Source organism: Schistocerca gregaria, chromosome 5 (genome assembly GCF_023897955.1).
Source record: "Schistocerca gregaria isolate iqSchGreg1 chromosome 5, iqSchGreg1.2, whole genome shotgun sequence".
Lineage (NCBI taxonomy): Eukaryota > Metazoa > Arthropoda > Insecta > Orthoptera > Acrididae > Schistocerca > Schistocerca gregaria.
Window position 1 is genome coordinate 318992923 of NC_064924.1, and position 25758 is coordinate 319018680.

The 25758-nt window shown below is 40.3% G+C and overlaps 1 protein-coding gene across 2 annotated transcripts in view; it reads right to left on the reverse strand.

The window, feature by feature from the left end:
- Positions 1 to 25758, reverse strand: part of LOC126271962 (basigin) — an 85354-nt gene that overhangs the window by 16962 nt on the left and 42634 nt on the right. For both annotated transcript variants that reach the window (XM_049974417.1, XM_049974419.1), the window contains exons 2-5: positions 21133 to 21241; positions 19521 to 19669; positions 15887 to 15997; positions 15575 to 15766 (exon numbers count right to left, since the gene is read on the reverse strand). In XM_049974417.1, the coding sequence (XP_049830374.1) occupies positions 15575 to 15766; positions 15887 to 15997; positions 19521 to 19669; positions 21133 to 21241 (561 nt within the window). The remainder of the gene's footprint in view (positions 1 to 15574; positions 15767 to 15886; positions 15998 to 19520; positions 19670 to 21132; positions 21242 to 25758) is intronic.

A 25758-nucleotide genomic window follows, 5' to 3' on the forward strand; every position in this document is an offset into this window, starting at 1 on the left:
GAACCTGTCCTGACTCCCATGCCATTTCAATTATCCTGTGTAGCCATTTAAGACCTGACATTCCACTGTATATGATGAGTTCTGACTTAATTCATCCACGCCAGCTGCTTTATTGCACTGCAATCTATTGACCATTTTCACCACTTCCTCAAATGTGATCCTATTCCCATCCTCATTCCTATACCATTGTACATCGAAATCTGAAACATTACTGATTGTATTTTCACCTACCTTGAGCAACTCGTCAAAATTTTCCTCGATCTGCCCAAGGAATCCACAGGATTCACCAGCAGTTTTCCTGACCTGTCCAAAATACTTGTCATTCTCTTCTTACCTCCCTTTCGAAGACTGCTAATTACACTCCAGAATGGTTTTCCAGCAGCTTGACCCAAAGTCTCCAACCTGTTTCCAAAGTCTTACCAAGATTTCTTCTCGGATACTGCAATTATCTGTTTGGCTTTGTTTCTTTCTTCAACATAACTTTCTCTGTCTACCTGAATTCTAGTATGTAGCCATTTTTGATACGCCTTCTTTTTCCTTTTACAAGCTGCCTTGACTGTGTCATTCCACCAAGCTGTTTGCTTCTTCCTGCTTTTACACACTACTGTTCCAAGACATTCTTAAGCTACTTCTAGTACTGTGTCCCCGTACCTTGTCCATTCCTTTTCCAATGACTGTAATTGACTACGTTCAGCCAACTGGTACCTTTTTGAGATCGCTGTCACATACTTGTGCCTAATTTCCTTATCCTGAAGTTTCTCCACTCTTATCCTCCTACATATGGACCTGACCTCCTGCACTTTCAGCCTCAATCCCAATTTCACTGCAGATTAAATAATGATCAGTGTCATCAAAGAATCCCCTGAATACACATGTGTCCCTCACAGCCTTCCTGAATTCCTGATCTGTTATTATATAGTCAATGACAGATCTGGTTCCCCTGCCTTCCCAAGTATACCGGTGAATGTTCTTGTGTTTAAAAAAGGAGTTTGTGATTACTAAGCCCATACTGGCACAGAAATCTATGAGTTGTATCCAGTTCCTGGTGGCTTCCATACCCTCTCCAAATTTACCCATAACTTTTCATACCCTTCTCTCCGATTTCCAATCCTGGCATTTTACTCTAAATGCATAAAATAAATTCACTGGTTGAACAGCTTGTGGCTTCTTATTTAGTGGCCAATACACCAATCATGTAGTACTATTGATTAGCAACATGGTCACATTCTTCCTGCACGACTAAGCACAATCACAAATTTAACAACAAAGAGTGGTACTCCTAAAGCTAGTATAGTCTACATCTACATGGATACTCTGAAAATCACATTCAAGTGCCTGGCAGAGGGTTCATCAAACCACCTTCACAATTCTCTATTATTCCAATCTCCTACAGCGTGCAGAAAGAATGATCACTTGTATCTTTCCGTATGAGCTCTGATTTCCCTATTTTATCATAGAGATTGTTCCTCCCTATGCAGGTCGGCGTCAACAAAATATTCTCTTATTTGGAGGAGAAAGTTGGTGATTGCAATTTCGTGAGAAGATTCCGTTGCAAGGAGAAACTTTTCTTTTAATGATTCCCAGCCCAAATTCTGTATCATTTCTGTGACACACTCACATGTTTTGCAAGAATACAAAATGGGCTGCCTTTCTTTGAACTGTCAGTCGTATCTAGTAAAGATCTCACACAGTGCAGCAGCATTGTAAAAGGATGGACAAGTGTAGTGTAGGCAGTCTCCTTAGTAGGTCTGTTACATTTTCTAAGTGTCCTGCCAATAAAATGCAGTCTTTGGTTCGCCTTCCCCACAACATTTTCTGCGTTCCTTCCAATTTAAGTTGTTCGTAATTGTAATACCTAGGAATTTAGTTGAATTTACAGCTTTTAGATTAGACTGATTTATCATGTAACCTAAGTTTAACGACTTCCTTTTAGCACTAACTTGGGTGACCAAACTTTTCATTATTTAGGGTCAACTGCCACTTTTGCACCATTCAGATACCTTTTTAAATCTTTTTCAGTTTGGTTTGATCTTCTGACGAGTTTATTACTTGATAAATACCAGAGTCATCTGCAAACAACCGGAGAAGGCTGCTCAGATTGTCTCCAAACTCGTTTAATAGATAAGGAACAGCAAACCACCTTGTTTCACTCTATGACTTTCCATCAATTACTATGAACTGTGACCCCTCTAACAGGAAATCACGAATCCAGTCACAACACTTGGTATAAATCTCCTCAATTTCTGCCAACACTATTTCTTTGAATTTAAGCCACATCTGGTCTACACTTATTAATTTGGAATGAGTGGAGATTGTCTTAGGAAGGCGTCAAGTGAATTTTTATCTGCTTTTTTGAATAGGTATATTTTTCACTTATTTTTGGATGATTTGGGGATTGTAATATTCAATCTCGTTACAACTCTGTTCACTAATCCCTGAATCAGTTTTGACGCTCGTTAACTCAGGATTATTTGTTGCTAAGAGGTCAAGCGTGTTTTCAAAATCTTTTACTGTATGTGTGGGCTCATAAACTAACTGCTAGACATAATTTCCAGAGAATGCGTTTAGCACAAATTCGGATTATATTTTATGCCTACCTCCGGTATTAAACATGAATTTTTACCAACATATCAAGGGTAAAAAAGTCAACTATTATAGTACAAGATGGTTACTGTTTGAAATCAAACTTAAGTTTTCTTTGAACCTTTCAGCAACTATCATCTGAATTGGGAGGTCTGTAAAAGGATCTAATTATTTTATTCCAGTTGCCATCAATGACCTCTGCCCATACTAACTCACAGGAAGTATCTACTTCAATTTCGTGACAAGATAAACTACTTCTGACAACAACAAACACGCCACCGCCAACCGTGTTTAGCCTATCCTTTCGGAACACCATTAGGTTCTTCCCAAAAATTTCGGATGAGGTTATATCCGGCTTTGGCCTGCTTTCAGTGCCTATAACGATTTGAACATTAGCACTTGGGCTCTGGTACTTTCCCAACACAGCTATGACAATTTACAGCTGTTATACCAATAGTTCCTGCATCAGTGTTCTTCAAGTGTTCAGCCCACACCATTTGTGACTCAAGCCCTTCTTGTGTTTTCCTGATACCCTCTAACCTAAAAAAACTACCAAGTCCACACCACACACACCCTGCTACCCGTGTAGCCACCTCATGCGTATAGTGGACACCTGACCTATTCAGCAGAACCCGAAACACAATCACCCTCTGGCACAAGTAGAGAAATCTGCAATCTACCAGTTCATTTTTAAATACTACGCATCAAATTCTTTCATACATGATTAGTATGTCACAAGCATTACTAATAACTGAATGACTGACCCAGTCAATTTCACATAGCCTCCTTATCCTATACTATCTAATAGGACTTTCATAGATTTTACAGCTTTCAACAAAAATCTGACTTAACATCTGCTCTTTTAGGAAGCTCTTCTCCCCTTTCTTGGTATCCTGTGTATTTTTAAAATGCCATTTCACAAAAATATTACATTTACCTCTAGCATTTATGTGACAAGCTTGGTTTGATTTTAGCCTAGTTTTGCGGTAGGGCACAAAAAAAAGGTCACACATACAGAAGTCTAAACTATAGAACATGAAGACAGAGGAGTTGAAAAAACAATTATATGTCGGAAGACAGCTAAAAACATGCATGTGGAAAAAGGGCTAAAAATAACACCATATACTGATACGAAGCTCCAAAACTGAAAAATTGCTTTCGTGGATAAAAAGTAAAACACGGTCAACTGCCCGCTCGTCATTTGCTAACTGTTTTGCTGACAGTCAATAACTCATATGGCAAACCTGAGCGGGACTTAAAAATGGACATTGCATAAAAAGTGGTGGACAGTAAAAACTTGGGTACAATGTATACAAAGTGGTGGGGTAGCATCACTTAGAAAATGATGAATAAACAGGCAGTGCCCAATGTGCAGCCTAGTTAAAATGACCACCTCTCGGCGGGAGGGTGAAGAGGTGGTCATCCAAGCCGTTGGTAGAGGCTTCATAATCCTTACCTCATTCCTGTGAAGGGAGGGCCATTGGTGATACAAAAGGGACACCACCACCTCCTGAGAGATGGCAACACAGAGATTGGAGGAAACATAGGAAATCGCGGGCTGAGGTAGAAAGACTGCAACCTTGTTGCCTGGCAGACCGACATAACCAGGAACCCACAGAAGCATTACTGGCTCCAGCAAGAGTGAGCAAGTGACAGTTTTCCAGAACCCGCTGCACAAAGGGGTGGGCAGTGTACAGCGCACGCAGACTTGGAATGGTGCTGAGTGCATCTGAATGAGGACACAATTGAAAAGGCCATGTCGCCTGATGTACTCCGTGGCACGATACAGGACGAAGGGCTCTGCTCTGAATACTGAGCAGTATGCCAGTAGCTGAAATCTAAAGACACGGGTGCCAATGACTAAGGCACATCCGACCCCACAATGAGTCAGAGCCATCAGTTTACACAAAGATACAATCACAAAGTTCCATGCGAAGGTCGTGAAACTGAAGGCAATAGATCGAGGCTGGAGTAGTGTCCTCAGGAAGAGAATGAAGGCCGAGGTTAACATTGGCCACTTCACGAAGCCAATGTGGTGAAGGGTTCACAGAGACCACAAAACCTGCAGGTAATGTGAAGTTAAGCTGCCATAGCATGTGCTGAAAGCTAACTACAGGAGCTAACAGAAGAGGGATACACCCCATACAAGTGATCAAAGGAATCATTGAAGAAAGAGGCATAGGATGGGTGGCCATGCATGGCAGACAAACAGCATGCATACCTGCTGAGGAGACAGTCATGGTGGTAGGACAATGGTAGCTCAGCAGCTTCAGCATACAGACAATCAACATACAAGGCATGCATGGCCCAACAGATGACACGATGCTGCATAGTGTTGAGACGAAGTAAGAGGGATGGATGTGAAGACACATGAACAAAGCACCCATAGTCAACTATTGAACAGACAGTGGTTCAATAAGCACCCCTAGGGAGTACCATTCAGGACATGGAGGACACTGGAACAGTACAGCAAGCAACCTGGTACGACACATGGGAGGTCCACGAGTATTTCCTATGAAACAAGCCCCAGGAATTCTGTAGTTTCAAGGAATGGTAGGGCAACAGGCCCAAAATGTAAAGATGGGAGAAGAGACCAATCGCACTGCCAGAAATTCATACGAACAGTTTTGGGAGTCCATAAAAAGAAAGCCATTGTCTATGTTCCATGAGTAAAGACAATCGAGACATCACTGAAGACGTCGCTCAATGAGACAGGTCCACGAGGAACTGCAATAGATGGCAAAATCTCCAATAAAAAGAGAGCCAGAGATGCCCGGCGGGAGAAAGGCCATTATAGGATTAATGGCGATAGCTAAGAGGACAACACTCAGAACGGAACCCTGAGGGCACACTGTCTTCTTTGATAAAGGTGTGACAAGGCAGAACCCACGGGCACCTTGAAAACTTAGTTTTAAAAATGCCTGAAGGAAACAGGGCAGGTGGCCACTGAAGCCCCCACGTGTAAAGAGTACAGATGATACCAGTTCTCCAACAGGTGTCTTAGGCCTTCTCCAAATCTAAATGCATGGCCACAGTCTGGGACTTCAGCGGAAAACCATTCATGAGATGGGTGGACAAAGTAATGAGATTGGCAACTGCAGAATGCCGCACTCTAAATCTGCAATGTGCATTTGTCAGTAAATTGCAATACTCTAGCGACCATACCAGCTGTGCAAGAATCATGTTTCATCACCTTGCAAACACAGCTGGTAAGAGAAATGGGGTGGTAGCTAGAAAGAAGGTTTTTGACCTTACTGGAATTGGTATGGGTATGGTGGTGGTTTCATGCCAGTGTCCTGAAAATGTGCCTCTGTCTGGATGCAGCTGTACGTGTTAAGCAGAAAGTGCTTGCCCGCAAGAGAAAGGTGCTGCAACATTTGAATGTGGATGGCATCTGGCCCTGGGGCGGAGTATCGAGATGAAATGAGAGCATGATCTAACTCCTCATAGTAAAAGCAGTATTGTAGCACTCATGATTCAGAGGAGGGTATCGCCCAAGCCAGCTCTGCTCATTTCCGATGGAGGAAGGCAGGGTGATTGTGGGAAGAGCTCTGAACTTACACAAAATGGCCACCTAAGGGTTTGGCGATAGCTGTAGGGTCCATGATAACCTTGTCTGCCTCTGCCATGCCAGAAATTGGGGAATGTATCTTGGTCCCAGAGAGCTGTCCGAGGTTGGCCCACATGACAAAAAAAGGAGTGGAACTGTTAAAAGAACTAGTGAGTAAAATTCAGCTAGCTCGTTTGCTATCTCTAAGAACGCAACGACACTTTGCACCCACCTATTTATAATGAATGCAATTTGCCATCATAGGATGGCAGTTAAAACTGGAGAGCACGTCTCCATGCGCGAATTGTGTTTGCAGCATGCCTCAGTCCACCAAGAGACTGGGACACGACATTATAAAGAGACAGTGGGGGGAATGGAACGTTCTGCAGCAGTAAGAATGTTTGCGAGATATTTCACCTGGTCATCACAACTGGGGAAATCATCTTCAAAAACTGCCATGGAGGAGTAAAGCCACCAGTCGGCATTAGTAAGCTAAGCTGCCATTTGGGTGTGCACGCAGGTGGAGTAGTAGTCAGGAAACTGATAGCACATGGGAAATTGTTGCTCTATGTAGGTGTCAGAAAGAATGGACCACTCAAGACGAGGGGCAAGCTAGGTAGTGCACAAGGATAAGTACAAATGGGAGTAGGTGTGTGAGGAGTCTGAAAGGAAAGTGGGTGCTCTGGTTTTAAGGCAGAAGAGGTTAAGTAGGATAATATTTTGACAAACCAGCCCCAGTTGCTCGAATTTTCAGAGATTATATATAGCCACTACTAGAAAAACAAAGCTTTCACATATAATATTGGTCTCTAAGAACAATACGTTGCAAGAGAAACTAAGATTTCTCATATAATGTTGGTCTTTTATGCACGTATTACATTTTAAGATGTATCACAAATGTGCCAGTAAATTTTTTAATAACGACAAATGTGTGATCTTTTGGGCTCTAAATTCTTAAAAATGGCATGTCATCAAAGAGCTGATTTTTTTAAATGAGTCCCAGATTCGCAGTGAAGTAGGTCTCTGCCTGATATTAAGCTTTTCAATATGGTTTTCAGGAAGTAAATTCTCTTGGGTACCAGTACTTTGTTATCTCCTGTTTCTTTCAAAAATATGTTCATTTTGTAGCGCACATCTTTCTGAAGATGTCTGATACATAAAAAAAACGTGTCCAAGGAATTGTATGACATGTTATTTGATCTTAAGTGTGCCAAAGTGCAGCACCACACCTCTTCACACAGCATTGTTCTATCGCACGTCACTGTATTTCGGTCTGTGGAATCTAAACGTGTATATTTTGTACTGGATGCCATCAAACCATATTCAGGACAGTGGAAATTAAAATGTCCTATGGTGCCTCTCCTTGCTCCATCCTGTCCATCTTTTTTCTAAACTCATCAGAAAATTTGCACTCTTTATACCCTTAGCTAAGACTTGCTTTGGCTAACAAAATTAAGTATAGATGATGTAAATAAAATAGAAAGAAACTTCCACATGGGAAAAATATATTAAAAACAAAGATTTCAAGAGTTACCAAGCGGGAAAGCACCGGCAGACAGACACAATGAACAAAACACACACAAACACACACACAGAATTACTAGCTTTCGCAACCGATGGTTGCTTCTTCAGGAAGGAAGAAGCAACCATTGGTTGCGAAAGCTAGTCATTCTGTGTGTGTGTGTGTGTGTGTGTGTGTGTGTGTGTGTGTGTGTGTGTGTGTGTGTGTGTGTGTTCATTGTGCCTGTCTGCCGGTACTTTCCCACTTGGTAAGTCTTGGAATCTTTGTTTTTAATAAAATTAAGTATAGGATTCATAAAACCAGTAGAGACAAGAGACAAGCAGTACACTTTTTTTTCAATCCTTTCTCTCTCTAATATTGCTAAGCTTTACATGGCGTGCTTTCCTTTCTGTGAAAACATCTGTCACCTCAAAGTTCACCAAACTTTTTTTTACATGAAAAATCTAAATATCGTTGTGCAATACTGCAAAAGCTGTTAATACAATAGACTGGTGTGGTTTCTCGACCTGATTACCTGTATTTTGTCACTGTCTGCCAGATAAAACAAAATAGGCTTTTCTAATACTGCAGCAATTTTAATATGCCAAATAAAGGAGACTGTTTTGGCAGAAATGGTCAATTTTATAACACGACAGAACATAATTCACGAAGTACCAATATCATATGCCTATTAGGCCTACTACAAGCAAAAATCTTTACGTTAGGAAATAGTTTTACACTTCATTGATATGCTCCAGTTTCTCAAGCCCAAGACCGAACAGTAGTACAAAATTTTTATACAAATTTGGAATCGTCATTCTTCCATAATTTAAATGATGTCACCGTTTCTTCACCTTCCTCGTTCTAACAAACAGTTATCACTAATTCTGTATCTATTCCTGTCGCTATCTAAGCTTATTCGCTGGTTAACTTCCCTAACTCTGCCAGAATCACCAGTTTTGTTATCTCACAATTATTCTCCAGTTAGGCACTGTTACGTGTTCGTACAATGTGTTTTCCGTGCTACTTCCAGAATAGACAAAGCGGCTGCTAGCCGGAGACTATACAACTGACCATTCTAGTATAGTGACCTGGCCAAAAATAGTCAAAATTTCATTTTCCTGGATACACTGAGAAGATAATACGTAATCTTTCTTACCTGTTATTCCTGTTAGTCGTTTATTCGCACTCTGGTAGTCTGAATCTATGGATTGCACTGGTAATCATAACAACGTTCATCATTCGCAAACCTAATCAACCACATAATCAGACAGTGGTTGGCTTTCTTTTGTTCAGCTATACTCCGCTCATCTCGTATAGCCCTTTTGTCTGCAGGAAAGTTTATTTGTAGCTGTGATGAGGATTCCACTGACAGACATCAAGTACACTATCCACACATTCACAAATCAACTTATGATTCAGAAATAAACTTAGAAAGTGTTTAACAATGTTCAAGAACTGACAGGGACACGTTTCAAAGTCATACAAATAATAGATAGATCAACGTTTGCTGGATGCTAGACGGTTTTTGAAACAAGGTTTTTTCCTCAAGAATATGAATTTGCCTCCACTCTTAGATCCACGGCTGCTGCACATGCGTGGATCTCTCAGCTTGGGTGTGCCAGTAAAATTTTTCCCAGCAGCACCTGGCTGTTTTTTTTTTATTTTTTCTTTTGCGACTGTTTGCACAGCCAACAGCCATGTTTCTGTAGCAAGAACCGGAAGATGATACTATTCAAATGCGCATGCGCACAATCCCACTCTTAACTGCTAAAACAAATCTAATGTTAACAGTTGTGACGTGATGTTCATCGGAGGCAATTTTCTGTTACGAAGCATTGCATAGTCTCCCTAAAGCCTTTGACGCATTTTGCTGCTGGCAGACGCTTGTATGAGCACTGTGTTTTGTAGCTGTATATGGCGCATTTTCTTTGCAATTTAAGTTTTATTTTAGTTTTTTCAATCATTTATGTTTTATTGCTGTAGTAATATTCTGCAGTAGCAGGATACAGTAATATCCTTTGTTACGAGTTTTGGTTCTTACCAGTCAAAATTACAAAAATTTCACCGAGAACAAAAACAATGAAAAATTCCTGGGTTTTTCCCGGGCCATAGACACCCTGTTACTACAACATGCCAAAGTAAGGCACAGTCATCATTAAAATTAAAACCTATAGTACCATGATACCATGTCGCTGACAACCGACCCCACGTGGTGAAGAGATGCCAGGGATGGACTTAAGCTAAGTAGTTTTATTCAACATGGTACCACAGTACTATAGGTTTTAATTTTAATGTTGACTGTGCCTTACTCTGGCATGTTATAGTAATTTAATGCTTCTGAAGAAGGCTAGATTAATTTAGCTGAAACATGGTAAAGACAAGAAAATTTGTGCAACTGAGGCTGATTCCTCAAAATATTAGTCTATCACAGTTGCTGAAGGGGCTGCAATAGCTTAAATATTATTGGTTCAGAAGGTTAGCCAGGAGGGCACCTCTGACATGTCCTGGGAGAACCCCAAAGGGGATGATGCGCAGTGGAGTCACCGAGCAGCAAAAATGGCGGCAGTAGCTACCCAGTAAGCTGAAGGAAGTCTGCCCTGGTGACTGCGAATGACAGAGGTATATGAGTGGCACAGAGGAAAAAGTCAGGTGGGGAAGGAAAAGGTGAACTGCAACAGCTTAAAGATGGGTAGTGAGGGAGTTGGATGACTACGAATGTCATCCCGAATGAGCAGCATGACACCCCCATTAGATGGAATTCCAACCTCAGGAGGAAGGTTGAAATGAATCGTTAAGATATGTTAAAGCGCAAAGTGGTTGTGAGGGTGCAATTTCGTTTCCTGAAGGCAGAGTACAAGGGGACACTGTGATGCTAAAAGGAGCTGTAAATCCTCTGTGGGACCGCCATGAGAGTCGTGATGAAGAGATGTAGGGGTGTCACCTTGGTGGCTGTCGAGTGACAGCCAGGGAAGAGTCACTACTACAGGGCACAGAAGCAGGATGATCCTCCTCCATGGGGTCCACTGAAACATCAGCTTGCTTGTGCAGTCGGTCTGTGGAGTCCAACGCTGAAAAATGGTTGCTGGTGCACTCTGGTGACACGGTACCAAGTGGCAACAACGTTGATGAGGATCTTTGAGTTGGCTAAGGAGAAGACCGTGTGCCTTTGGTTGACTTCTTCGAGCCTTTCCAGTTAGAGGACAACTTGGGAGTTTGGCTGGAAGGATGGAGGATGTCTTCACGGGAGTACTCTTTCTGTCCTTTCCGGCCTACTGGTTGTGTAGCTGGTGGCTTGCCTCCTTGAAGTGAGTTTGATGGCTTGTTGCACAGCTGGATGGGGGATGGTGATGCTAACTTGAAAATGGGCGATTTCACGACCTCAGAAATGTAATGGAGTTCGCATGTCTGTATGGCCATGTCCTTCCCCGAGCAAGGGGGTAACAAAAACAGAACTATAGGTACCAGACGGGAGTTTGGACCAGGGTTTGCGACTAGCTGGTAACTTGCGAGCAACTGGGTAAGGCAGTTTTCCTTTTACCTAGATCTCTTTCACATCAAGATATATGGGGACCATCTCGAGAGGTGACGGCATGGCCACCATTGCAGTTTATACAGAGGGGAGAAAGATGTGGACCATCGCCCTCTTGTGCATCCATACCACAGATGACATTTGGCAAGGTGTCAACAAGATGTTCTAGTGTGGTTGAAATGATGACACTGATAGCGGTGCATTGGGTTTGGAATATACGCCTGGAACGTGATTATTTTATAGCCTAGTTTGAGCTCTGACGGAAGCACCACTGTATCAAAGGTGAGAAAGAGAGTGGGCACTAAGGAGGAATCTACCTTTTTCATTACACGATGGATGGCAATGAGGCAGGATTCAGAGAGGCAGCTTGGTGTAAATTATACCACAGGAAGAATTCAAAGTTCAATGGGCCTCAGCACAAAACAGGGTAACCATGGAGAAGCAAAGCAGCAAGCAGTAGTTGTGCTTGATAATCAGAAGTGGTCTCCAAAAGCAAAGTGCCATTCTGTAAACGTGAGCAGGATTTCACAGTGCCGGCAACTGCAACAACACCTTTCTGAATAATAAAGGGATTTACTGTGGCATTGGAGTGACCATCTGCAGTATGTGAGACCATGAGAAACCGTGGTCCAGTGGGAAGGGTCTTTAAATCATTAGCCTCATTACGTTTACCTTTTGTAGATGTTGAGTGGGAAGATGGTTGACTCACTGAGGAAATCCCCATGATTGCCCCAGCGTCTCCAACAGCATACTCCTTCACAAGAGGGCAAACCCGCCTTAAGTGATTGTTCACACCTCAAACACCTGACAGAGGGACCAATCTGCGATATAAGAAGGTTGCAGCTCAGGCAATCACCCCTCCCTGCGCCTGGCATTACCCAGTCACCTGTTGTGTATCAAACGCATGGGTCAGCCTTCAGGAGCGACCAAGGAGGAAGAAGACAAAGAACTCAAACGCCGAAGTGGAGGCACAAGAGAAGGGAAACAAAGTTATAGGGAGCAAAAAACAAAGGTGACAGTTCTTACGTCAGCAACAGAATGCAGAACATCCTAATAACACCCCAGACATCCTCCCAAAGTAAGGGAAAAAGAATAGCTGTCTTGAGGGGGAGGGGGGCAGAAGGCTATGTGCTCACAGAATATATAACTTCATGGACCTTAGTCTCATACCAGACAGTACCTGCACTTGATAAGAGTACTCTCCTGTTGCACTATACAATAGAGATGATGTAATGAAGTCAATCCTAATGGAAATTAGGAAATAATCCACTCTTTACATTGCTAAGTGGTAGTAAGAGTATCTCAATTTACACTCATAGATCAGCACCATGTATATTTAATGTACCTTTCTCAATTTCTCTATTACACAATGGACAGCTTCATGGGTGCCTGTTGCTACCTAGGGGGCATCCTGGATCCATCCTTTCAAGCTGGATTCCTACCTCAACCACTGCTCACAATTTACAGAAGTCTGTTGTTGCCTTTTATTTTAATACTTCAACCACCCTATCTATTTTGCCCACAGTGCCAAAATTTTACTGTTTTAATTGTGCTTTTACCTTTTTTATTCTTCCGTCTATTTTCTTGTTCCATTTTAACCTCTATCCTATATCATTATTCAGTTTTTCCTTTCTTCTACCTATTAATCATCCTACTTATGAGATTTGATTTGTCTCCCTAACACCTGTCTTGTGAAATACTGTTGCAACTTTAAATTTGAATTGTGTTCCAGCTTCATATAAATTTCTGTATGTGCATCCCAGATATTACTTTAAGCTTATTAAAACTCAAGAGGTAGGCACAAGAAAATGCTATCCCAACTTACTGAGGCTAGTAGAAATGACATCCTTTGGATGTTGTATCACAACATACCATGCATCTTCCTTTGCCTAACAAAGATTATTATTTATAAAGTATTCTGACAGTGCATGCAGCACATGCTATTAAGAATGTTGTACTGGGAAACTGTCCAACCAAAACCAGGCGCACAACTGAAAATAATTTGTGCGGGTGCTTCACACGTTACAATAGGTCAGATCTATAATTTATTGAAGTTGTGGAACAAATCAACAAAAACTACTAGCTCCGATCAGTTTCATCACATACTGTTTCCGAATGCATTGCAAGCTTGTAGGAAGTAATTTCATTTTCACCACTTGGAAGTTCTGTTGGTTATTTAAGTTTTTCTGCTAAATTGTATTACTGTTCTTGTCTTTGGTTTATCCAGCATAAAATGCAATAACTCAAAATGATCCCTGGAATAACATTTTCTTATAGCAGCTCCAATTCACCACCGTTTGTACCTCTTCCCAGACTCTTGTTAATGCACAGGGTGTATCAAAAAGAATCATCCAATTTGGCACATCTATATTTCTGAAACTAACACCAGTCCATCTTACAATAATTCTTTGATTTAAAAAATGCCCACACTTAGATATGTTAGTGTGCCAGTGCCACAAAATCCTTCGAATCAGTCTTCAACTGTGAGAAAAGGAAGTTCTCAAGCATATTGAGATATGTGCTTCATGTAGTGTTCTCAGCAAAGAAAACTGGCCCATACACCTTTTCCAATGAAACTGCACAAAACCATTAAATTTTGGAGAGTTCCTCCCAAGTTTTACAAATTCACGTGGTTGTTCCATACCCCACATTTTCACATTACGACTTCACCTTTCCATTTAAATGGAATGTTGTCTCTTCACTAAACAAGAAGCGTGGAAGAAAACAGTCATCCATCACCATGAATGAAATTACAGAACTCCACACGTTTGTCACCTTCAAGAAGAGCTTACATTAGCTGAATTTCATATGGTTTCATGTGTAAACATCGACTCAGGACACGTCAGACAGACATCGGGCATGTTGATCTGTAAAGTGAACGGCTTTCTGCGGACTGTGACACTAAGGCAGCTGCTTTCAACATCTATTAGGGTCAGGCACGTGGGGACTGGCTGCCAATTTGCCTTTACACAAACAACCTGTTTCTTGGAATTTTTCATGCCATCATCTAATGCTTTGTGATGTAGTATGATCCACAGCCCACCTAGTACAAAAGTCACACTGAACAGTTATTACTGACCCACATTGTGCAAAATGTAGACCACAAAATCCTTTGTTTTCCTGACATTTTTACTAGAACTGAAGAGGGCACACAGCTGCTACCTAATGAGAACCATGTAAAACTGAGGTTTGCTCTTTCCAACAGTATGTTGTTCACACATGTATCTCAAATAACTTATCACTTTTTTTTTAATACTGATTCTTTTCGATACATCCCATATTTAAAAATCAAGACCTATCGAGATTACACGTAATGAAAAATTATTCTTTGAGCTTAAAACTTAATTACACAAGAAATTTTTGAAGGTTGTGAAATTTAATTCTGTACATATGAAGAACTTTAGTAAATACACAGCATAATTATTAATAGTATAGCAGGAGGAATACAACCTTGTGTGTTAGTGTGTTCCACTTTTCAAATATCCTACTAGAAATTAAATTGTTGGACAATAACTACAGTGCATTCATACTAACAGTAAGCTCACCAGGCTGTTTTAACAGTGAAGCAATAACAATGGAAGCGCCAGGTAGAAATATTAACACTGTAGGAATAAGGACTGCTACTTACCGTAAAGACACGTTAAGTTGCAGAAAGACACATTTCAACAACACTTAGAGATTTCTGCCACAGCCTTCATCACTAAAAATAGAAATGGCAGTCATGTGTGGATGCCTCTAACATCTCTGGCATTCCAGCCTAAGATGCTGGAGTTGGCCATCATGTATGCATTGTGTGTGTGTGTGTGTGTGTGTGTGTGTGTGTGTGTGTGTGTGTGTGTGTGTGTGTATTAACTGATGAAGGCTGTGGCCGAAAGCTGTGTGTCTGCAACTTAATGTGTCTTCTTTATGACAAGTAGCAATCTGTCTTTTCCTATATCGTCAATGAAGCAGTAACTTATTGATTACCTAAATTTAAAATAACTCAAAGAATTAAGTAAATATACTGTTTTTATGTGCAATGTCTTATCTTAGCCACCCAAGAACTCTTCACACTAACTCAAAGCTTCAATGACGTCCAAGGGGAAACTAAGAAGTTACTGCAAAACTTAAGCTTTGAGTCCAGTAGTGAGACAGGTTCAATTCAGTGGCTCAGACAGATGGCAGTAAAATTTGAAATGCAAAATCTTTGTGTAAGATATTGTCCTCTAGGTGTTGGGAAACCTACCTTGTAAAGAAGTATAATAGAAATTTAATTGTACCTTTGGTAAAAGGTATGAACTACAGGCTCCAACATTAATTTAGTGGCAATTACATTAGCTATTACGAAGGACAAAGCAGGCACTACTACTAGTAATCCCCATACACGATAAATTCTTTCTTTCCAAATGTGACTGTACACAGAACTAACCTTTTACGCGCACCATTGATTTTGCTGTCCCAGCCGTTGTCATATTATTATAATTTCCAATATTGGAAGCAATGCAATAGTAATTATTTCTATCATCCATTGTAACTTCTTTTATGTACAGAATTGCATCAGCAATATCACCTTTTGCTTTCAGCGTGATACGATCTGTACTTCCATTTAAAATTTCATTGCCTGAAATGAAGATATTTACACATATGATTTTAAGGAAATCAAGAAACTTGAGCAGCACACTACATGTTTATATTTAAAACTCGTGTTGTTCTTTTCAAAAAAATGTATTTTTACACTTGCCTATTTTCCATTTAATTGTTGGAGTGGGGACACCACCAGTCTGGCATTCTAATGTCAAACTCTCACCCTCTATAACTATTGTGTTGTCAGGTAGGCGCGCAAATGGACGAGCTGTAAGAAAAACATTATATAGCAGATACAGTAATTATGAGTTATGCTTAAATATCAACTGTTAAATGCAACACTTAATTTTAATAAGTAATAAACTATCTCAATACACTGCAGCCAAATTCAGAACAGTATCAAATCACACATAAGCAGTTCTGTACTACTGCAATCTTTTTAGTCACTTGTAATTGAGGTTCTTTACTGTTTAACAAGTAAAATAATATTGGAGAAAATTTACTATATTTTCAACAAAACAGTTTCCACTTTGAACAAACCAAGATTAGGATTAATATTCGAGTACACACAAAGGATGCATTCCAAATCAACCTTCCCCACTAATTTATCCCTTTTAGTCATTTTTCATATTTATTCGAAGCACTGATGATGATTTGACTTACCAAACGAAAGTGCTGGCAGGTTCGCGCACACGAACAATTGAAACTTTCACAACCAACAGTTGCTTCTTCCGGAAAGAGGGAAGGAGAGGGAAAGACGAAAGGATGAGGGTTTTAAGGGAGAGGGTAAGCAGTCATTCCAATCCCCGGAGTGGAAAGACTTACCTTAAGGAGAAAGGGCAGGTGTACACACACACACACACACACACACACACACACACACACACACACACACACACACACAGAGACATTTGTAAAGGCAAAGAGTGAGGGCAGAGATGTCAGTCGAGGCGGAAGTACAGAGGCAAAGATGATGTTGAAAGACAGGTGAAGTATGAGTGGCGGCAACTTGAAATTAGCGGAGATTGAGGCCTGGTGGATAATAAGAGAGGATATACTGAAGGGCAAGTTCCCATTTCCAGAGTTCTGACAGGTTGGTGTTAATGGAAAGTATCCAGATAACCCGGACAGTGTAACACTGTGCCAAGAAGTGCTGGCCGTGCACCAAGGCATGTTTAGCCACAGGGTGATCCTCATTACCAACAAATACCGTCTCCCTGTGTCCATTCATGTGAGTGGACAGTTTGTTGCTGGTAATTCCCACATAGAAAGCTTCACAGTGTAGGCAGGTCAGTTGGTAAATCACATGGGTGCTTTCACACATGGCTCTGCCTTTGATCGTGTACACCTTCTGGCTTACAGGACTGGAGTAGGTGGTGGTGGGAGGGTTTTTACACCGGGGGCAGTTACAAGGGTAGGAGCCAGAGGGTAGGGAAGGTGGTTTGGGGATTTCATAGGGATGAACTAAGAGGTTACAAAGGTTAGGTGGACGGTGGAAAGACACTCTTGGTGGAGTGGGGAGGATTTCATGAAGGATGGATCTCATTTCAGGACAGGATTTGAGAAAGTCGTATCCCTGCTGCAGAGCCACATTCGGAGTCTGCCCCACTTGTGACAGGATACTTTCCGGGACTGGATAACTCTTGTGGTTGTCCTGTGGGTGGTTCTGGGTTTGAGGGGATGAGGATGCGATGGAGCACTTCCTTTCACACCAATCACCTGCCATCCTACCTAAAACCTCTTTCCTCATTACCTTAGCCAGCTTCATCCTGACCCACAACTTCTTCACTTTTGAAGGCCAGACATACCAACAATTAAAGGGAACAGCCATGGGTACCAGGATGGCCCCCTTGTACGCCAACCTATTCATGGGTCACTTAGAAGAAGCCTTCTTGGTTACCCAGGCCTGCCAACCCAAAGTTTGGTACAGATTTATTGATGACATCTTCATGATCTGGACTCTCAGTGAAGAACTCCAGAATTTCCTCTCCAACCTCAACTCCTTTGGTTCCATCAGATTCACCTGGCCCTACTCCAAATGTCTTGCCACTTGACATTGACGTCCATCTGTCCAATGGCCAGCTTCACTCGTCCGTCCACATCAAACCCTTGAACAAGCAAACAGTACCTCCATTATGACAGCTGCCACCCATTCCACATCAAACGGTCCCTTCCCTACAGCCTAGGCCTTCGTGGCAAACTGATCTGCTCCAGTCCGGAATCCCTGAACCATTACACTAACAACCTGAAAACAGCTTTTGCAACATGCAACTACCCTCCCGACCTGGTACAGCCACTTCCTCATCCCCTCAAACCCAGAACCTCCCACAGAAGAACCACAAAAGTGCCCCTCTTGTGACAGGATATTTTCCGGGACTGGATCAGACCTTGAATGTGGCTCTCCAGCAAGGATACAATTTCCTCAAATCCTGCCCTGAAAGGAGATCCATCCTTCGTGAAATCCTCCCCACTCCACCAAGAGTGTCTTTCCACCGTCCACCTTAACTTCGTAACCTTTTAGTTCATCCCTATGAAATCCCCAAACCAACTTCCCTACCATCTGGCTCCTACTCTTGTAACTGCCCCCAGTGTAAAACCCTCCCACCACCACCTACTCTAGTCCTGTAAGCCAGAAGGTGTACATGATCAAAGGCAGAGCCATGTGTGAAAGCACCCACATGATTTACCAACTAACCTGCTTACACTGTGAAGCTTTCTATGTGGGAATTACCAGCAACAAACTGTCCACTCGCATGAATGGACACAGGGAGACAGTATTTGTTGGTAATGAGGATCACCCTGTGGCTAAAAATGCCTTGGTGCACGGCCAGCACATCTTGGCACAGTGTTACACCATCCGGGTTATCTGGATACATCCCACTAACACCAACCTGTCAGAACTCCGGAAATGGGAACTTGCCCTTCAGTATATTCTCTCTTCTCATTATCCGCCAGGCCTAAACCTCCGATAATTTCCAAGTTGCTGCCGCTCATACCTCACCTTTCTTTCAACAAACACTTTGCCTTTCCAAATGTCTGCTGGTGTATGTGAGGAGATATATATATCCCAAACCATCTCTCCACAGAAAGGCTGGAAATGTAGGTAGTAGCAGTAACAGATGGAACAATGGCATAAAATTGTGTTTATGGCATTGACAGAAGTTAACTTTTGACTGCTGATAAAGCAATGAACCACACTGACGATTTGGTCCAATATTTGTGGAGGTCATGTTTTACAGTAAAAAATATAAGTTTGAGAGTGAGTGGCCAGTACTTGCTTTTCTTTGGGGGGAGGTGGGGGTGTATAATTTTTAATACTAATTGTATACATACAGAAAAGGACAAGGAACAATACTAGCTTTTGGAACTACTAGTTCCTGTCTCAGAGGCAAGAGGGATAGGTTGGGGAGGATTGCCAAAGACAGAAGGGTAAGTAATTCAGAACCCAGGATGAAAGAGACCCATCTCTCAGATTATAGGAAGGTTTGATAATGTAATAATACAATTTGTGTCTATACATTAAAGCAGAATGACAACTTCTTAAACCACTGATCAACTAACATTCTACACCAGACCATGATCTTTGATTTACAGGTTCTTCAGGTGTAATAACAAAAATGCAAAGACATTACTGGCATGTTCAGACCTGATCTCTTTCCAACAAAAAGTACTGATTCAAAATTTTACAACAGGAAATTTCATGCAACAAAAATATTTTTAGTTTCCTAGATAGAAGTCAAAATATAAAAATTGACTTTCTGTAATTTTTTACCGTGCACAATGAAACTTACAGATAACAATGAATGGAACACTTGCATTTGAAGCAAGATCAGTACAAGTGTAATTTCCAGTCTCATCGTCTGTTGGTTTCTCTATCACCAGAGAAGTTGGTTCAAGTTTGTATTTTTCACTTTCTTTGATTACCGTGTCCCCTTTGCGCCTGAAAACAAATTCAGTTCAGCATAGAGAGTACACGTATTTACATAAATTTCAGAGGTATAAAACTCAATTACATAGTGAGAGTTAAGATAAACTGCAACAAACTATGACCAACAACTTCTACACACATTTGTTGTTATGGAACACGTCTTATCCTAATGAATCCCCATTACATATTTTTAAAACTATGACCAACTGAAATTTTCAGAAACACAAGAACTTCCGAAGTAGCATCAAGTCACTTACCTGCTACCTTACAACAAGTAAATAAAAAAGCTCCACTTCACAGGTTTAATAAAATGTTACTATACAGTCTCTACACTGAAGAGTGAATCACTTGTGGTAAGGAAGTGGCACTTACCAAATAAGTACCTTACCTCCTCCACAGGATGAGTAAGAATTGAGTTTCCCATCTAGCAGTGGTGTGGCAGCATGCAGTGACTTACATTTTGTTGACATACATTAACAACATTATCAAGAGGATGGATTGCTACTCACCACTGTGGATTCTGCAGTCAGGCCACAGTGGCAATTCTGCTCACATGAGCACCAAAAGGTGAAATGTTTAATAGCCTTTCCACTCTGTAACTCAGCACCTCTATGTGGTAACAAATATTGCTGTTCCATTACTTTCCAATGTTTGGTACATATATATTAGCTATAAGCTAACTAATTTGTTTATTCCATATATTGTTAATGCATTTAGTAGACAATACACACCTAAGTGAGGACTCATTGCAACTTATTTAAAAAGGCACACTATGGTTGGTACACAGCCTGTAGGTGCTCCTTGTGATGTAGTTGGGATAGTGAATGGAAACTTCTCTGCTTGCTATTCAGTTTACTGACAGACTATAAGAACAGAACACACCTACACTGGAAAGTTAAGACAAGTTTGCTTAATGTGACACACTGAACAGCCAATCCCACCCTCCCTGCCTTACCCCACTGTTTACATCATAGAGACTGACGATGTGTTGTTTTTCAAGAGATAGAGCTACAGTTCAGAATTTCACTCTTAAAAGTTTGGGAAATTAAAGTTCCCAGCATCCTAACTGGAATTCAGTGTTAATCACGAAGCTCACACACACACACACACACACACACTTCCATCAGTAATTAAGATGAACTACAACAGAAGGCTGCATTGCTTGCCCATGACGAACACTAAGGTCACCCATGATTCTTGCAAACATGCTCACAATTTTTTGAAAAATTGTATCTCGTGTGATTATCAATAAAATATCTTCCGGTTTGGTTATTATTGCCACACAGGAAATTTTTCACACATTGTGCAAAAAAACAAACATTGTTTAAATGCAACAAAAATTTAGGGCAAGGGTATTCATGTACATGCAACATCTCATATCTATCTTGAACAGAAGACTTCAAATTAATTTGTAGTGTATCATGCAAATTATCTTAATTTATCTTTAAAGTCACTCACCGATATAAATTACTTACCACTCCAGTTTTGCAGTCGTACTGTTAGTACATTTCAGAACCAGTTTAAGCTGTCTCCATTCCATTACCTTGTAATTCTCAAAATCATACACCGGTTGAAGTTGTGGACCTGAAAAAAATAATGCATATTTTCAAGAAATTTGTGAGTAACTTTATCAGTACTTAATTGTGGGCAACTGGAAATTATACAGTCCTTAGCAACTACATTAATAGTTGCTTTCAACACACAAATATCCAATAAGAGAAGGAAGAGAAGAATCTTATTATGAGCTACATATGAATACGTAATTCCACAATTTAAACTGTACCACATAAATAAGCATTTAAAAATTGTCCATTTCCGTAGACAAGGTCACTAGTATATAAGAATAATGTAAAATGCTAATGTGTCAGTATCGCAAGCAATCTTTTGTGTGAAAAAAAAGAGGGAAGTTGCATTACTATGATCACAAACTAGTAACAACAGTCCTTTTGTAAGTGCAAATACTCTCACAAATGATGTCTGTGATTTAGCATGGATGTTAATCCTTACACTCTCCCAGACCTAAAACTTTACAGCACTCAAGTGAACCCATCTCAACAATTCACAAATTACTTTAGTATACAATGAAATGAGAGTTCTCCGAGATTCTCAAATTTATGTTAGATTTTGCAATTGGGCACTACTTCACATTAATGTACAACTGAAACACTCCCTCAAACTCATGGTTACCACTTGACCATGCACATGCAAGAAACTTTGTACAAAATACTCTAAGGCACCTAATTATTTCTTCACACATTTTACAGTAAATAAAGAATTGTTATGTATTTTGGAATGGTTTTAACACTTCATTTATAGTCTAAATTGAGGACATATCTAGTGAAAGTAGTCATGTGTGTGTGTGTGTGTGTGTGTGTGTGTGTGTGTGTGTGTGTGTGTGTGTGTGTGTGTGTGAGAGAGAGAGAGAGAGAGAGAGAGAGAGAGAGAGAGAGAGAGAGAGAGAGAGAGAGAGAGAGAGAGAGAGAGAACACAGCAAGTTTTAGTCAGGCCAACCCAGCGTGAAGGGGAATATACTGTTGCATCTTTAATGAAGAAAGGAACAGCACATTTTGAAAATTACAACAGTATGTGCCCATTACTCTGACAATTTAAAAATACAAAAGATATGTGATTCTTGTGGCTGATGTTCAAGGTAACTATTGTTACCTTAATAATTCAGAAGCATATTTATTATCTCTGTTACCCATTTCCTGTTTATGTTCATATTTGTGACAGTTCTGTGGTTTTTGATTTGTGATAAATTATTAAATTCCTCAGGCAATGATCTGACTACCAAATTATTATTGTGAAGAATGAAAAGTTGATACTAAACATGACATACAACAAGGAACTGAATGAAATGTTTACTAGTCAATACCGTCAATTTCTTTCATGACCTTTCTGACAACGTTTTCCTTGAACTGACAGTATACTCTTGAAAATGAGTCTTCTGAGCCCACCAGTTACAAAGGGGCTCAACCAGATTTAATCTCACTGTCGAAGGTCAAAGCAGTTGCCTCCACTAAAAAGCTCCAAAATACATTAAATCACTTCACAGGAGTGGATTCTCTTGGTTGAAGAGAAAGAATTCTAAGACAATGAAAGAACATCTACAAGAAAGGAACAAGACTGGAGGAACTGTAGTACTGGGCCATCCAATTTCTCATATTTATTGGAAAATTTCTTTTTAAAAGAAAGTGCAAACTGACTGAAAAATTTGAAGAGAAATACCAAATATGACAAACAAATGCACTGGCAAAAACCAAAGAAGCAGAATTTGAGCCTGAAAGCAGCAGACGGTTTAATTGCAAACTGACACTTTATAATTACAAACAGCAATTGTGATTACATACATTTTCTAGCATAATGAATGTATATGCACTTCAAGGGTGTGAGGCTGGATTTAATCATTCAGACGACAACATTTTAACAACCCAACTGGCCACCATCTTCAGGTAAGATTGCAGGTGCGCAATCATGCCGGAAGCAAGCAATGGCCAACAATTTTCTGATATAAACACATTTTCCTTAAACTGACAGTAGTACTGAAGATCCCGTTGATGAAAAAGGTATATCACAAAATTTGTGGCTATCATTGACTAGTTTGGGATTGACTGCACCTGCAATCTCACCTGAAAATCACAGCCAGTTGGTCCAAAAACTGTGTCACAGGGCAAAGCCCAGCTGCATACCAATGAATACTTAAATTTATTACCGTAAGTGACAAATGGGATGTTTTATGATGCTAGGTAAGCTCACCAGATGTTCCAAGTCACATGTCCCAAGCAGGAAAAATTAATGGAGCTGGCTAAAGAAAATTGCAGAACGTTATGTGACAGCTTCATTACTGGTTGACTGAGTCATGTCTTTGATGAGATGTTTTGTAACAACTTTAGAACAGCTACATGCACAATCATCATACCCCAATGTTTAAATCTGTGTGATGTATATGCCCTTTGATGGGTCAAAAACTAATTGGCAGTCCACCTTGACCAATTGAGCAATTTTTGAAATGGAAGGATGCAATTAAAATTAACCAACAGTTCATAGGTTTTAAGCATACCTATGTTTCATGGCACAATATGATTCAAAATTAACATAAAGGGGATAACAAATTATAGCACCAACAATATGTCTCTTAGTCCTTTAGTGATGGCAAAAGGAGATGACAGGTTACCTTAGGGTGACCAGATTTTCAAAATCATAACATGGCACACACACACTACAAGTTGAAATGAATGGACATTTTATTTTGTTAATATGCCTACCTTATCTAGAAGATTTGTTGTTTTATGTTACAATTGCATTTTGTTAAACGACAACATACACAAAAATACTTTCCGTTAATAATCAAGTAAATATTTCATTGCTGCAACATGCAGAAACAGTATATGACTTTCGTGTAACTAAGTCTTTAATTAGGGTAGCAAATGATTATTATTTACGTAGGGTACCAATTATCCACTCGCAGGTGAGCGCGCGCGAGATTAACCGTGGTTAGATTCTGAAAAAATGTTTTCGATATATTTTGCGTAAGTTTGATATTTTGAAACGGAACGTTAGAAAAATTATGTTAAGTATTCAGAAAAATCAGTCTTGGTTATAAGCACTTCCTCAACGGTCTGCACACTAAACCACCTCTTTTCAGCAGTTCATAAATAATTTGTGATCGAGGATGCCCATTCTGCAGTACCATTACTGCAAGGTATAGTATCACAAATGAGGAAAGAGCTACAATTTTTTTTGCATCTGTTCTCTTGAGATGAAGGAAGCTGAAAATGGTAGACAGTTCCGGTTGGTTTAGTCAAATAGTGTTATATTTATTCTTTGGGTATGACCACTTTGTTCTCCATCTGGTTATGCAACACATTAAAGACAGGCTGTTGCAAAATACACGTGAAGGATAATGGAAAACGCGGACATTACACGGTCCTATTTATTTTGTCGGGGCAACGGGAAACAACAAGGGACGATCACGAAAAATACGGAACGTCGGGTCACCCTAGTTTAACTTCATTCTGGGAAGTACAATTTCTCAACGTTTGTTAACCACGCTTAAAAAGAAAATAAAACTGTCAATGCTGTGAGCTAACAATGTTCACTGCCTACGTGAAGCACTAATGGCTGTAGAATTGCAAGATCAGAATCAAATAGAAGGCATGTAGGAACCAGATACATACGTACAGATCGTCAACTTATTAGTCTGCTTTATCTATGTGACGCATAACCGAGCTTACGTGCGGCAAGAGATTACATCACTGTTAGTCTAGTAAACATGCCTTTGCGATAATTGCTGACGTTAACCTTATCAGTAAGCACACAGCAATTAATTACATTCTTAATTACCGCTACCTGAATGCCGTGGCATTGTCAGCAGATACCAGGTTCCATGAAAAAATCAATTCCTTCTATTACATGAACGAAGTGATGCTGTGGGAGAGTAGCCATTAATCTACTCACCCCAGACAAGACTCGGCGCGGTAATAATGCTTTGCAGAACACCAGGCCCATTGTAAAAAGGATGCATTATAATTCACAGTGACAAAATTTCTTACACAAATGATCGACATTCACCTTACATACATCCATGTTTAGTGGGGAAACATCGATATTTATATTTAACTTTTTGATCTAATAAAACTGTTTAGTACACTTTTGCACTAAACAGTCATTTTAGCATTAATTTGATTATTATATTATTTCTTGTTTCTTTTTGAAGTTATGTTGTGAGGAAATTGCTTGAATCGCCCAAGAGTATTTACTCTTTTGTTTTGCGTCACAGCAAGGGCTTGTTTTCGGTGTACACGGTTTTCGATGCAGGTGAATTTAATGCTAAACGCCTTTTGTATTGCACACGTATGAAATATTGTCTAAAACAGTTAATTTGTTTTATGCGGTGGTAAATAACTGTAGTGAATATTTTTTAATTTATTAGCTTTTAAAGATGCCATCGAAGGGGTCGGGACTACTGAAGAACGGGATACAACCCGTCTACTTTGACCAATGACGTCAGAATTTGTTAAATGATTTATTACACAAATTTAGCAACAAAAATGGGTGTTCGTAAACAAAGGAACGCAGGAGAGAGAAAGATGCTAGACATA